Raw genomic sequence first — 14,760 nt, 5'->3', positions numbered from 1 at the left:
CGATTAACGCTTATTTATTTTCAATGTAATTACATTCTTCCTTTTTCTCTCGAGCTTATCCATAGAGCAGATTGATAATTTTTCTTCGCTTTCCTTACCTTGTGTAGGAAAGGAAGGATCTTAACTTATCTGGATATTACAAAAGAGGGGGTTGTAAATCGAAAAAGGTTGAAAAACACTGGACGAATAGATCTATTTAGATCCTCGTACTCTCGTAAACGATAATTTGATTTTACTTGGAAAACTTGTTAGTCGAGATAGATATTAGTCGATCTTATTTTTTAAGACGAATAATTGGAAGATATTAAAGCAAAAAGAAGATTTATATATTATACAAACCAAAGCAAAGACTTAAAATAGTTCAAGGCAGAAAGTATTTTCATTCTGTGTTTCGCATCGAAACTTTTTTATGCTAATCGTTATCGAGAAATGATTCGTCACATACATATATACGTATATAAATATATGGCTTCTCGCGTTAACGAAGTTTAAACTAAGCAAATTAGCACATTTTTCATAATAATGAAAAAAAAAAAGAAAAATCATCTCTGTCTGTTTATAAAATTATAATACGTTTATTACGACTCCGATACTTCGTTGATGTCTATTTTATAAAAAAAAAAAAAAAAAAAAAAAAAAAAAACGGAAATAATTCTTTTCTTTTCTGTAAAATTTGAATATCTTTATCGTTACCAATTTGTGGTAACCAATATGTGATTTCACTCGACTCGTATCTTTCGAAGTCATCATTTTTGTTTCGTTTAAAACGATGTATTTGATTACGCTTATTATTCCTTCTCGTCTAAGGGAAGAGAAAACGAGAGATAAAGTAATTCAGAGTGCCATTGAAATATCGTGGAACGCAATCGTGATAACCATATGATGAACAATTTTAGAAAAGAAAATGATATAATGGGAAAACGACGATTCAAAAATGATGGTGATTTTCTATAGGGAGAAGAGGGGAGAGAAGGGGAAGGAAAGGGCGAAAAGAGACAGAAGATAAGTTCAACATCTATGTCAAAATAAATATCCGAAATATCTAGTAAATGTGGTTGGTCATAACTCTGAGGATTAGTTTAATAACTTTAAGCAGCGACGACCGTCGGACTTTTATAATAACATAAACGTCCACGTGTGTATTTGTTCGATTCTCTAGTCTATTATTCGATCCTAGTCTTGTTATTTTTCTACCTTTTCATCGCATCTATCATAAAGAAAAAGAAGAAGAAAAAAAAATTTATCGCAAATAACACAGATTCTACGTGTAACGTGTACACGATATCGGTGATCGCTTGATCAATTGATTTGCGAATATTAGAATATGTAGATAGTTATCTTTGAAAAAAGTATGCACGTACGTATACGGAAGAAAAAAAAAAAGAAACGTAATTCAAGATTGAAGAAGAGACGAAGAAATCGATATTAAACAAGTATAATGAGTGTTAACTAGGATTAACAAATCGATATATTCGAGTATTATTGTATAATGCAATTTCGAAAAGAAAAAAATTCTCGTAGCATAGAATTTAATAATCGCATCGTTGACCCGACACTTTTCACCGTTATTCTTTATCGACACGTTATTATTATTTATCACGAGCTCAATTATTCTATGAATGTATATTTATATATCGTTATTTTCGTCATAGTTTCGTCCGTTTATTTTGTTTATTGTAACGGGAAATTTAATCATGTTACCGTTATAAACGCTATCAACGCTATCGCGTTATTATTATATATATTATATCACGATTGATGTTCATCGTTGCGATCGTTATTTGTAATTATCGTAAATCGATTATTCGTGCGCAATATTACGTATTTATGCACGTTCAATTTCAAAGAAATTCGTGCGCGATAATAAAGACGGAAGAATACGAAAAAAAAAAGTAGACGAACGCAAAACATAAAGCTTTATTTACCAAACGAATGCGAATGCACGACTATTTTTGCTATATATTTCACATAAAGGATTAAGGGAGGAAAGGAGACGAAATATTTAATAAATAATTACAATCGATTCTATTTAGGCTTTACAAACACGCAATAAACTTTATCTTCATTATCATAATGAAACGAAAAAAGAAAAAAAAGAATTTATGAGAAATTATAAAACAATTAATACATATATAACTGTCTTTTTTTTTCATCGTAAAAAATTTACAATTTACAATGAAAAATGAATGAAAAAGTTCATTTCTTATTTACATTTTCTTAAATATACTATCGAAGATACAAAATTTAATAATATAATCGTGATTACATTATTTTTTAAATAAAACATTGATTTACTTGCATATACAGATGCATGTAATACACGTAAATCTTATTCACATAATTATGCCAATAAGCATAATGAGAATAATTAGATGAAAATAATTTTACAGTCCAATGGTCGCAATGACATAAACATCAATACATTATTATTATAAAATCGCAAATGCACACATGATAAATACATTGATAAATTGTTTCTATATAATCGTAAGCGTAATTTATTAATTATTATATCGTAACGACGATTGATTATCTGATTTATCGGCTGTGTTTGTAACGTACGTGATTAAGTATTAAATTATCAACTTAAATAGCAAAATAGTAGTTTTCAGAAATGATTTCCTTCAAACATTTTTTGAGATTTTTCTTATTTCTACATTTTTAATGCATAAATAGATAAAAAAAATAGGCCATTTTTTATATAAAATTAAAAAATAACTTTATTTAATTATTCGTGCTTAACTCTACTTAGCGCAATGTACGATTTTTTTGTAGATACATCATGCCAACCCACTGGACCCCTTTCACAATCAGCACATGCTAAATATTTTACATTGTCTACTGTATGAGAAACACCAATATTTTCAAATGTGTACATATCCTCCACCAACCAATAATTGGTTATCAGTTCTTGTTGATCAGCTTCACCCTCTCCCTTACGATGTATATAGGGTAGATTAAACTAAAATATTATATCACACAGCTTAGTTCAACTATTAAATATTTTGCACTCCATTGTATTTTATATTCAATAAGAAGAATAATAAAAAAAACTTAGAACTAAAGAATAGAGAAAGAAAAACAAGTATACAAATTTTAAGGTTAGGTTTCTAATAAAATATAAATACAGTAACTATGCAACATTTATTGAAATTTTAATCAATATTATAACTTTTATATAATTTATATATTTCATATTAATTTTTCATATTAAAACTGACAAACAATTACCTCAATATTAACTAGCCGGGCTACACCAGCATTAAGCATTTTTGATGGACAAAATGAACAATAAACTTTTAACTTGTTTTTCTCATCTTGATCCTTCAATATATTGATATCCTTGTTTGCGGACATGTCTTTTTATTTCAAATGTTTGACATTTATAAATATAAAACACTATTGACATTAATAATGTTGACACTTGAAACAAAAATATCACATGTACTGTAATCTGTACTGTTATCGCAACGAGAAATACTCGATAATAATTCGATAGTCGATGCCAAACGATAAAATTTCTTTTATCGAAGACAGCTTCAAAGCAATATGTCAAATTTATTTATTTTATAAAAATAAAAAATGTAAATAGAAATAAATCTTTTCCGAAAATATTTTAAATATTTTCATGAAACTTTTTACAAAATATTAATACAAAGTGAAAAATTCGTTTTTTTTTATAAAAAATCCAATCAATCGATGTTTTTCAAAATTTTATTTTTACAAAATTTAATCATTTATTATAGACTGTAATAAAATCATTTGTTCGTTCCATTTTTTTTTTACCTATTAATTTCCAACCATATTTATTAAATGCTTTATCAAATGGCATTGGATTTGTCCACCGATATTCTCCTGTTTTTGGTCCAATAACGAAGATAAGATTTCCTTTATAATCTTTTATATAATTATGAAAAGCAGATGCGTCATTAAAATAACAGAATAGAAGAGCATATTTATCCGGGAAAAGAAAAATATTATCTTCACGAATGAAAACAATATTTTTTAAAAATAAAGGTGGTGAATATTTACTACACCACCATGAGCGATCTAATTCTATACCGATCACATTTAAACCTTAAATAAAATAATTAAAGATTTAGTTTTTATTCAAAAGATTAATTAATAATCAATAAAAATTAGATTTTTATGAATGATTAGACACTATAAAAATACTTTATGAGAATATCTTACCAGAATACTGTTCAAACAACCATTCCAATAAACCACAACCGCATCCTATGCTAATTAATCCAATTATATTATTTTGATCAATTACTTCTTTTATCCATTGTAAATCATTAATAGTTGGTAAAACCCAAAATAATCTACTTTTATCTAAGTTAATTAAAGTACAATTTAAATTAATGATATCTATCCATTTTTGTTCATTATAAAGCTTTAAAATTTGTTCGTCAATATTTTCATTAACCATAATTTTAATACATAACAAGATATCTTTAAGTCGACTAATAAAACACTGCTTTGAGAATATATTGACTATTATTTATTAATAGCTCACAATATAATTCGCAAGTGAAATTTTAAAATTATATAATTCGTTAATATAGATATAAATATTAATGACACACATTGATGATCGATAACGTCTACAAAAAATCTATAAATAAATATATATTTCATATGATCTTACATATAATGATAGTAATAATTTAATATTTAAATAAAGAAATTTATTTAATAAAATATCATTTTTATTCAAAAATTTATTAATTACAATTTAATCAATTGAATAAAATATTAACAATTTATTGAATTACTACTAAGGCACTTACTAAGGCACTTTTGAGAAAATATGTAATATACATCACAGTAGGCACTCATACATGTATATTTAAAAAATTATTTTTTTAAATATTTATATTATAATTTTAAAAAATTACTATTTTTAATTTAAATCTAATTCTTGCATTGCATAATGAATATCATCTGTTGAAACATTTAATAAAATCTTTTGATATATATCGTTTCTTGAGTGTTCACATATTAATAATCTATTGGAACCCAATCTCCTGCAAATAGCAAGTACTTCCGTTACAGTAGGTATCTCAATACCTGTGAAAATGAATAAATATAAGATAAAAAATATCAAATTTGTAATTCTTATATATTTCTTATATATTTTAATTATCGTATCGATATATCATATTATAAAATATGAATAAACAAACCATCAAAAGAACACAATGATTCAAGCTGCTTATATGCATCTTTAAAATATACTTCTTCAATCGAAGTTCGCATAATTTCTGAAGATACTGCTTGCAAAAATATTTGTTCCATTTTTGAGCAATGTTTTATAGCCTGAACTTTTGCAGATGCAATCATTTCAGATACAGCTTCTGTTACATCTTGAAGAGAGATCGTTTCTGCATTTCGTGATTCTGCAATTTCTATAGCACGACGACATATATCTAAAGCTCGTCTAGCATCTCCAGATACAGCAGAAACCTTTCTAGAATAAAATATTTTGTAATATTTATATAAACAATGAACTTTATTACAATGCAAATACAATACCGTGCAACAAGTTGTATAGCTTCACTTCTAAAACCATTGAAATTTTTAAGTCGAGACATAACTATTTCTTGTAATTGTTTATAATTATAAGGCTGAAAAGTTAATCGTGTTAGACCTAAACGCGATGTAACACGTCCCATTAAAACTCTTTCAGGTAAATCCATAGTATTGGCTATAGTGACAACAATTAACTGTGCTGTTGATTTTGTGGGCCAATCCAATAGATTATAAACAACATCTTGTCTTTTTGTGCACAAAAAATCAAGCTGTAATAATAACATATTAAAAATTGATAATATAGATTAATTAAAAATAATGATAATATAGATAAATAATATAAAATATTAAATTAAATTAAATATTAAAAAAAAAAATCATACTTCATCTACAAGAAGTAATGTCATTTTAGAAGTAGTATTATGAAATCTTTTTTCAAGTATAGAATACGATTGTTCCCATGTAGCTGTTTTATTATATAATTGTTTTAAAATTTGTACATAAGCTTGTCTTGGTTCGGTTAATTTCATACCATTAATTGTAACATAATCAAAATCATCTAATTGACCTTTAAGTATCAATTTCTGTAAACATCTAATAGCTTCATTTACAGTAGCAGTTTTACCTGTACCTGGTACTCCACTTATATATATACATCTACAAATTTTTATAATTAATTAATTAAATTTTTTTAATAGACAGTATTTTTGACATACCCTCCACTTTTATCCTCCAATTTTCCTCTAAGAAAAGTAAAAATGTTATTAAATTCTTCTTCCCTACAGGGTAAAGATTTTGGTACAGCACTAACATGTAATCTAGATCTAGCTTCCTGTAATGGTGTACTAGGTTTTAATAGAGCATTATTCCGTTTTATTAATGATGGTGTTAAATTGCTACATTTTATTGAATGAGATTTTGGAGTATTTAAATGAGTTTTTTGTTGTGATTCTATGTTTTTTTCATTTTTTATATTATTTTTTTTAGCAGATGAAATTTTAATACGTTTATACATGTTAGATAAACATTCATCTTCAGTATCACTATTATTTTTATCAATAAATTGATCATTTGTTATTGTATTTCCACAAATCATCTTCTTTTGGCTATCCATTTTAAAAGAAATAGAATTTTTAATTTCTGATGAAATTTTAATACGTTTATACATATCAGATAAACATTCTTCTTCATCATTACTATTATTATTATCAACATATTGAATCTTTTTTGGTGTTTCACATATCATTCTTTTTTGTTTAGTTGATTTAATAGGTGTACTATTTATACTTGGTGGTGATAATGAATTTTGTTCCTTTATCATGTCATGTTGTTTTGAAGTATGATTTAATTTATTTATATTTTTAGATTTATTAGATTTTTTTAAAGATTTTGTTTTCAATATTTCAATATCTGTATTACTATTTTCATTTTCTTCATTTTTTGTAGGAATACGATTTCGTTTATTATTTTTTATATTTGAATATTCTAAATTCTGTTTGTCATTAGAAATATTTAAAGTTTCGTTGTTTTTCTGCTTTAATAATTTATTTTCATTTTTAATGTTAGAAACAATAGAATTGATAAGTAATTTATTCTCATTATAATTAATATTTTTTCTGTGCCTTAATGATGGAGAATTATTTTTGAGGTTTGAAGAATTCAATGTATCACAATAATAATAAGAAAGTTTTAAAGGTGGTCTTCTATTTCTATTCTTTCTTAATTGTTCATTTTCAATCTCAACATGCTTCTGTATCATTTTCTTATCATCATTTGTTTCAATTTTTATAGAATTGTCATTGCTGTCACTATAAGATTCTTTTACTTCTAAATTTTTCTTTTTTGTTTCTAAATAATTTCTTCTTTTTTGTTTTCGAAGTCTATTCTGAGATTTAAGATTAGAATTGTCATATTCAGAATCTGTATCAATTTTATATAAACTTTGTTCTGTAGATCTTCTAAGTTTAATTTTAAGAGAAACATTTTTTTTACGTAAAATATCATTCTTTGATAATGCATATTTATAATTTTGAAACACATTTTCTGTATCTGAAGATACATCTGAAATAATTTTTATTATATTTTGAACATTTGATTTTTTTTTTGTTTGCAATTTAGTTTCATTCATATTATCATATAGTTCTTGATCATTATCAGAATTTCTATCAAGAATTGTTAGTATTTGATGATCAGAACATTTATTTAATCTTGAAGACATTATAATTGTTTACTTGAATTTTTTAAAAAATTATATTACATGTATTTTTTAATAAAATTTTTTTTATTAATAAATTATATTTTATTAATCATAATATGCACTTAATTAAATAAAAAAATATTAAGAAAATATATTATAATTCATGTTATACATTTTTTCATATAAATTTTCATAAAATAAATTTATTACTTATTTTTTTAAATAAATATAACTTTTTAGTATTTACTATTCTAATTGAAAAGAAAAGAAAAATATAAACATCACTAAGTAAAACACTTATAAACATATATGTACATATGTACCGCCAATTTTATTTCTTTAATTTTAATCATGAATAATGTAGTTTATTGAATTGACTTCGTATAATTGATATAATCAAACAAGTGCTCTCTAATAGCCTCTAGTGTCAATTATAAAAACTATTGGAATGCATTTATTGTTCTTATAAAGATGCATTCTCATCATAAATAGTTTATAATAGTTTATAAATAGTTCTTCGTGAATAGTATAAGAATTTCCTAAAAATCCTTTATTTGCATATCTATTTCGCATATTGTTTGCGAACTGTTTATATAGAATTCTTAGCAAATATTTACGAATATCGTCCATTCATATTTCAACTATCATGCAATTTTTTCATAAATATTTAATAAATTCGTATTTACAATAAAATTATTTTTATTTTTAGATTTTAAGATTTTTCTAAATATGAAAACAATAATTTAAATTTAATATTCTTTAAATATTTAAATAATATAATTAATTATTAAATTAATTATTAGCTTAGAATGAAATAAGATTTTTTGCAGACTTGTGTAAGAACTATTCGCAAATTATTCGATATTATTTTTTTATAAATCTTGATTTTTCAAAAAAGATATATCAAGTGCATAATACATCGATTCTTCTCAAATTGAAAAAATTTATAAATTATAAATTGATGTTCGAGAATTGTTCATGAATTATAATTATAATTATTATACACAATGTTTACAAAAAGTTTGAATAATAGTTATAAAAAATTTGCGAACTGTTTGCAAACTATATACAAACAGTATTCGTGAACTATTCGTTAGTGAGGATGCAGCTTAACATAATTTGTTTAGTTATCTATAAAATTATTTTTAAAGAATTTTAAATAAACAATTTCTATCTTATTCTAATAATATGGATGAAGAAATGCGTACTCTTTGGTGTGGAAATTTAAGTGAAAAAGTGACAGAAGAAATTCTATATGAATTATTTTTACAGGTTTGTAAATTTATATATTTATATAAACAAATATTCGAGAAGATATTTTCCAATTCTGTTTAATAAAATCAATATTTTGAAAAATAAAAAATAATTTTCAAATTTTAATTATATATAATAATTTTATATTTACTATTATATATATACATATGTAGTTTAAACATATATAATTTCATTTATACTTTTAATAGCTTGATATTATATTCTAATAATTATGTAATTTAAATTATTATTTTGAGATTTAGTTGTTTTTCAGACTACGAAAATGGATATACTTCTAATGTTGCAAAGTCTATTTTAAAATTTTATTTTTTACAAAATATTTTCTGCGATGTTATAGGGTGGTCCAGTACAAAGAGTTACTATTCCTAAAGATCGTGATGGCAAACAAAGAACATATGGATTTGTAACATATAAACATATCAATTCTGTATTATATGCCTTAGAATTATTTGATGGTACATCTTTATTTAATCGTCCTCTTAATATGAGCCCAAGGAAAAACACATTGTCACAAATTAACAACTCTCAAGATAATTTTGTTCATTTGAATCATTGGCTTCAATTAGGTCAAGAAATGTTATTAGGAAATGATATGTCTCATTTGAAAGGAGATACATTCGGAATGAATATGATATCAAATACAGATTCACACATGAAACATACAGATAATTATTCTTATAAAGATGATAGAAGGTCTCGACGAGTACATCCTTATCATAGAGAACAACATAAAAATAGTAACCATCATAATAATCATAAGAATATTCATTATTCCAAACGCGATTATAAAAATATTAGACATAGTTACTCTTAATAAATCTTAATTTAAATATAAATAAAATATAATTTTTACTAGTATTAGTTTGATAAAAATATTCCTTATTTATTTTTAAAAAAGTACCAAATCCAGATTCAGGTAAAATTTTTCGTAATCTTGCATTTTTATTTTTAAAAAGAATTTCTATAATATAATAAGATTATTTTTTCATTTTGATTGCTATATGAGCATAAATGTATTCAATTTATTTCAATCATTTAAATTAGATTAAATTAAAGTATGTATTAAATAGAAGAATTATTTCTATTTATTAATCATAAGGTACATGATAATAATCATATGGCTTATAACATTTTGTACGATTTATACGAAATTTTGTATTTTGTTGAATTATATGAAAAGCCCTTTCGGCAGTCATAATAACAGCAGCATTAATATTACCGCTTGGTAAAAATGGAAATACAGATGCGTCGATTACATATAAATTTGTTGTACCATAAATCCTATAATAAATAATTTATATTTATTATATTAGCACTCTTATATAAAAAATAAAATAGCTTTATATATAAAATTAATAAATTACTTAAACGTTTGATCAACAACATCACCCATCCGACATGTACCGGCGGGATGATACGAAGTTAAAGTTAAATGTTGTATATAACATTTCCAATAGTTTGTGCTATCAAATATTTCGTTTTCACAGCCAGGAAAATGTTTTTTATAAATAGATGCACCAATACTTTTCATGGCATTCGTTTCGATAAGTTTTTTAACGAATTGCAATCCTAAAAAATTTAATACTTTGCAATTTTCTAAATAATCTGTCATATCATATTATAATAATATTATAATATTATTATAATATTTTAGTTGAATAAAATACCATCTATAAGAAGTGCAATATCATCTTCATTTGATAAATATTTTGGATCAATTAAAGGTGGATCAAAAGAATTACTACTTCTCAATTTAATCTCTCCTTTACTTTTAGGATGTAATAACACTGGAGCAATTGTTATTGTATTCTCATATAAATTAGGACTAAAATATTCGTTGTATACCTAAAAATGAATTAATATTTAATTATGTCAATAGATAAAATATATATAAAATTTATGTTATTTTAGATTTGTTTATAATGTACTTTTTCAGAAATTCCCATAGTTTCTTTTAAAACAATTCCATAATCTCTTGATAATCCAACTGGCATTACCATTATTTCTAAATCTGGTATACTTGATTTATTTTTTTGAAAAGAACTGTGAAATGTTCCTAAAACTTCAACTCCTGTAAATGTCCAAGGTCCTAAAATAAAATATGCTGATATGAATGATGATAATTACGAATTTTCTATTTTGAACATAATTTTACCTTTTCCAAACATAAAATAATTTAATGCTGACATAGGATTTAAAGTATTAGCCATACTGAGACCTATGCTTACATTAAGCATTACTAGGTCAATTCCAGTAAGCACATGATCTACCAAATGCTGACCTACTGGTAAATCATTAATTACATTTATCTAAAAATTACAAATAAATTATTAAATTATTATGAAAAGCTAATATAAAATATACAGCTTTATATAAAGTTTATTTTACAAAAAAAAATTTACTTTTAAATCTTCTAAGTGTTTTTTTGGTCCAAAACCAGATAACATTAATATTTTTGGACTACCAATTGCACCAGCACACAAAATAACACTTTCTTTTGCAAATGCTTTAAATTTTTTATTTAATGCAACAAATTGTACTCCTACTGCTCTATTTGATTCCATTAATACCTTAAAATAATTAATAAATTAAAGATATTGTGATAATTAGAAATAATTTAAAAAAATTAGAATTATATTTAATAAATTTATTTTCAATATATACTTTCTCAACATGAGCATAAGTAATAATAGTTAATTTATCTTTTAAAGATTCATATAATAATTTATCTGTACTCCATCGTTTTCCATTTTCCATAGATAATTGTACTTTCATGAAACCTAAATCAATAGAATATTTAAATATCACAAAACTATATTTTTTTTATTATATAATTACCATTTTTTAAATTATTATTAATATTGCCAATATCTTGCTGTAATTCTTGCAGTCCTTTTAAGATTATATCAGCAAGACCAGTATTCCATTCTAAATCACTTATATGCATTGAACCACCTTTCTTTTTGATAGGTTCTTAAAATATTTTCAGAATATAATAATAATGATAGATATAAAATAACAAGAAACTGAAAATTACCAATAAAATCTGGAATCCAATCATTATAATCTAAAGGATGTCCTCGTACATAGAGCATGTAATTTAATCTACTAGTTCCACCAAGAAGTTTACCAATTGGCCATTTGCTTTGCTATAAATGAATTTTTAATAATACATCTTATTTCATAATGTATAGTTAATTATTTTATTATACATTGTTGTTTAAACCCTTGCAAGCATTCTTTTGAGGTATAGTGATATATTGCCAATCATATGGACTGTTTTGAATTAGAGGAGCTAAAAGTGGAATATCTAAAAAAGGTGGTGCAATTCCTCCAGCTTCAAGTAATAATATTTTATATCCATGTTCGGCTAGTCTTGTAGTTAAAGTTATACCTGCAGTACCAGCTCCAACTAAATAAAAGAATATTTTTATTTTTTATAATATTTCAAACAAATTTATTTATATATATTCTTAAAATATATAATTTTTATATATTAATTAATTATATTTTTAAAATATATAAATTTATTAACATATTAACATACCAACAATAAAATCATATAATTGGAAATCATTAATATCATTAAAAAGCCACTGTTTATAAATGTCAAAAAGATATATAAAATTAAGATAATTAGAAAATATAAATACAATTAAAGTGGTGATTGTAAAATATAGAAACATGAACATTGTAATAGCCTAATAAAGATTAAGGTTAAGAATAGAACAAAAATTTTTTTCGATACGATAATAACTTTTCGATGTATAATTTCGAAAAAATGAAATAAATGAACCATTACAAAAAAAGCATAAAAACATTTTAAAAATTACGAAAATATATATAAATATATTATTGATTTATATTTATTTTGTTGTTAATAGTGGAATGTAATGTAATCAAACATCGATAAGAATTAAAAGTATAGATGAAATATTATATTATTATTATACATTCTATTATTTTACAAAAATATTTACGAACATTAATTGAACATTTCATCATTTTTCTATCAAAATTACAATCTGTCCATATATTTTTATATTTTATATATAAATTATAATTTATATATAAATTTTTTAAATTACAAATAAATTACTTTTGACAAGGATGCATATATTCATATATTTTTATTAAAAATATTAATAATTCGATATATATTTTTAATAATAAGATACATTATCATATAATATATACATTTGCATGTATTTATAAATAATATTTACAATAATACTTTTCATGGAATTTTTTTTGTAAGTCTTTTGTTTTCCTTTCCCATTTTAAGCCATTGTTCTTGTAATTTATTATTTTGCTCTTTGGTACGATAATATCTAAGAAAAATAAGAATTAAAAATAAGAAAGAAAAATAAAAATTACAATTTAAAATTAAAGAAAAATTGCTTTCTTTTCAAGATCTACTTACTGACGGTATTCTGTACGTGCAATTGTCATTAATAATGTCATTAAATTATAGGTACCCTCAATATCATATACTGGAACTAAATGGGAAACTTCTAATACATTTCCTGATTCTTCCATCTTCAAAGTTCCATATACTTTAAAAACATCATGTTTTTGCTTAAAAAAGAATTTTTTTTATAATATAAAATAATGAAATAATTTTATTATATCATAAAATTAGGAACAAATAAAAGAATATATAGAAAAGAAATAATCCTAAGAAATAAAAATCATACCCATATTGCATAATATGCATTATTTGTATCTTTAATATATATATTATTAACATTTAAGTTCTTGAAACTAATAGAAAATTCAGATTTATTTCCAGGTGTTAAAGATTGAAGCATAGCATATGCTTCAGTTTTTGGAATAAGTTTTCCTAATGTTTGTATTGTTTTAACTCCATTTTTTTCATGATCTTCTAAAGAAAGATATTTGAGAATATTTTCCACTAATATAGGAACATATGGAATGTTATTATGAAATAAATTATTTCGTGTGGCTAAAGAAATTTTCCAATCTTTACATTGATATGATTCACTCATGTTGAATTATATGTTCTTCTTTAAAAATAATAATATACTAAAAATATTAACTTTTACATTTGCATGAATTTCACCATCAATTATTCCTAAATTTAATTTTTGCATTCAAATATTATTAAAAAATATAAAAAAATTTCTACAATTACTGATATCCTAAAATAAAGCTTGAATTTAATGTAATATAATTATTTGAAAAAACATATAAAACTGATAACTTAATTCAATTTATTTATTTTTATGTTACAGAAATTTGAGAGTTATTCAAGACACAACATATATCAGGATATACCATACTTTGCGAGATCATCATCCAAGATATATTATAATTATACAGCTGAAAAACAAGTATAAGAAAAACAAATAATGACAGAAGGATAATGATAAAATAAAAATAATAGAATTAATACTATTTCTAGAATGCTATAAATAAAGTATAAATAAATTAGACAGATTAACAGGAAGTAAATAGTAGGAAAAAAACAAAAATAAGTAAAAAATGATCTTTAATGCTATCTTTTAAATATCAAATATATCTTTTCAAAGGTAAATAGAACAAAATAGAGTAAGAATTAGAAATCAGTGTCATCTCGTAAATTTATTTTGAAGAAATATCTTTGGTACTCAAAAGAGATGGCGCGGATAGTTAATTCTTCCTTTGTTTCTATTTTTTTTTTATAATTTGTTTCTTTAATATTTATATGTATTATTTTATATATATTTTGTTTCATTTATGATACTTTG

The 14,760-nt window shown here is 23.4% G+C and overlaps 7 protein-coding genes across 12 annotated transcripts in view; 2 read left to right on the top strand and 5 right to left on the bottom strand.

Moving 5' to 3' along the window:
- The window catches only part of pHCl-1 (pH-sensitive chloride channel 1), a 79,757-nt gene extending 65,196 nt beyond the window's left edge, over window positions 1-14,561 (top strand). The window contains exons 12-13 of the mRNA XM_086902633.1: window positions 14,266-14,364; window positions 14,436-14,561. Of these exons, the coding sequence (XP_086758759.1) occupies window positions 14,266-14,364; window positions 14,436-14,456 (120 nt within the window). The 3' untranslated portion in view covers window positions 14,457-14,561. The remainder of the gene's footprint in view (window positions 1-14,265; window positions 14,365-14,435) is intronic.
- On the bottom strand, window positions 2,002-3,554 carry strat (RAB interacting factor STRAT). Its single transcript, XM_003692137.4, has 2 exons — window positions 3,232-3,554; window positions 2,002-2,962 (listed from the first exon to the last, which is right to left on the bottom strand). The coding sequence occupies exons 1-2, from the start codon at window positions 3,355-3,357 to the stop codon at window positions 2,729-2,731; spliced, it is 360 nt and encodes a 119-aa protein (XP_003692185.1). The 5' UTR covers window positions 3,358-3,554; the 3' UTR covers window positions 2,002-2,728.
- Window positions 3,129-4,435, bottom strand: LOC100868079 (uncharacterized). 2 transcript variants are annotated; one of them, XM_086902658.1, is made up of 3 exons: window positions 4,195-4,435; window positions 3,787-4,077; window positions 3,129-3,423 (listed from the first exon to the last, which is right to left on the bottom strand). In XM_086902658.1, the coding sequence occupies exons 1-3, from the start codon at window positions 4,433-4,435 to the stop codon at window positions 3,314-3,316; spliced, it is 642 nt and encodes a 213-aa protein (XP_086758784.1). In that variant the 3' UTR covers window positions 3,129-3,313. The 2 variants fall into 2 exon arrangements, with proteins under 2 accessions (XP_086758784.1, XP_012339643.1); XM_012484189.3 differs by lacking the exon at window positions 3,129-3,423 and having other exon boundaries at window positions 3,697-4,077.
- Orc1 (origin recognition complex subunit 1) lies at window positions 4,694-8,124 on the bottom strand. Of its 2 annotated transcripts, none has more exons than XR_015290585.1 (5): window positions 6,255-8,124; window positions 5,922-6,195; window positions 5,542-5,807; window positions 5,193-5,472; window positions 4,694-5,076 (listed from the first exon to the last, which is right to left on the bottom strand). XR_015290585.1 is itself a non-coding variant. In XM_086902604.1 (5 exons), the coding sequence occupies exons 1-5, from the start codon at window positions 7,754-7,756 to the stop codon at window positions 4,910-4,912; spliced, it is 2,493 nt and encodes an 830-aa protein (XP_086758730.1). In that variant the 5' UTR covers window positions 7,757-8,095; the 3' UTR covers window positions 4,694-4,909. The 2 variants fall into 2 exon arrangements, 1 of the variants encoding a protein (XP_086758730.1); XM_086902604.1 differs by having other exon boundaries at window positions 5,193-5,476; window positions 6,255-8,095.
- Window positions 8,178-10,362, top strand: LOC100865020 (splicing regulator RBM11). Its single transcript, XM_003692136.4, has 2 exons — window positions 8,178-9,007; window positions 9,348-10,362. The coding sequence occupies exons 1-2, from the start codon at window positions 8,924-8,926 to the stop codon at window positions 9,822-9,824; spliced, it is 561 nt and encodes a 186-aa protein (XP_003692184.1). The 5' UTR covers window positions 8,178-8,923; the 3' UTR covers window positions 9,825-10,362.
- LOC100864226 (glucose dehydrogenase [FAD, quinone]) lies at window positions 10,073-12,967 on the bottom strand. 2 transcript variants are annotated; one of them, XM_086902613.1, is made up of 11 exons: window positions 12,558-12,967; window positions 12,223-12,422; window positions 12,048-12,159; window positions 11,849-11,965; window positions 11,675-11,790; window positions 11,413-11,580; window positions 11,166-11,319; window positions 10,939-11,099; window positions 10,678-10,855; window positions 10,375-10,579; window positions 10,073-10,291 (listed from the first exon to the last, which is right to left on the bottom strand). In XM_086902613.1, exons 1-11 carry the CDS (start codon window positions 12,700-12,702, stop codon window positions 10,099-10,101), a joined length of 1,749 nt encoding a protein of 582 aa, XP_086758739.1. In that variant the 5' UTR covers window positions 12,703-12,967; the 3' UTR covers window positions 10,073-10,098. The 2 variants fall into 2 exon arrangements, with proteins under 2 accessions (XP_086758739.1, XP_003692177.1); XM_003692129.4 differs by having other exon boundaries at window positions 11,849-11,983; window positions 12,558-12,952.
- On the bottom strand, window positions 13,122-14,550 carry LOC147658386 (uncharacterized). Of its 3 annotated transcripts, XM_086902661.1 has the most exons (4): window positions 14,314-14,550; window positions 13,708-13,895; window positions 13,434-13,588; window positions 13,122-13,341 (listed from the first exon to the last, which is right to left on the bottom strand). In XM_086902661.1, the coding sequence occupies exons 1-4, from the start codon at window positions 14,327-14,329 to the stop codon at window positions 13,248-13,250; spliced, it is 453 nt and encodes a 150-aa protein (XP_086758787.1). In that variant the 5' UTR covers window positions 14,330-14,550; the 3' UTR covers window positions 13,122-13,247. The 3 variants fall into 3 exon arrangements, with proteins under 3 accessions (XP_086758787.1, XP_086758785.1, XP_086758786.1); XM_086902659.1 differs by lacking the exon at window positions 14,314-14,550 and having other exon boundaries at window positions 13,708-14,309; XM_086902660.1 differs by lacking the exon at window positions 14,314-14,550 and having other exon boundaries at window positions 13,489-13,588; window positions 13,708-14,309.
- Window positions 14,562-14,760: the final 199 nt, after the last annotated feature.

Source organism: Apis florea, unplaced genomic scaffold, assembly GCF_048593485.1.
Source record: "Apis florea isolate Af1SG1 unplaced genomic scaffold, ASM4859348v1 contig_2272_pilon, whole genome shotgun sequence".
NCBI lineage: Eukaryota > Metazoa > Arthropoda > Insecta > Hymenoptera > Apidae > Apis > Apis florea.
This window is presented reverse-complemented; position numbering and strand designations above follow the sequence as displayed.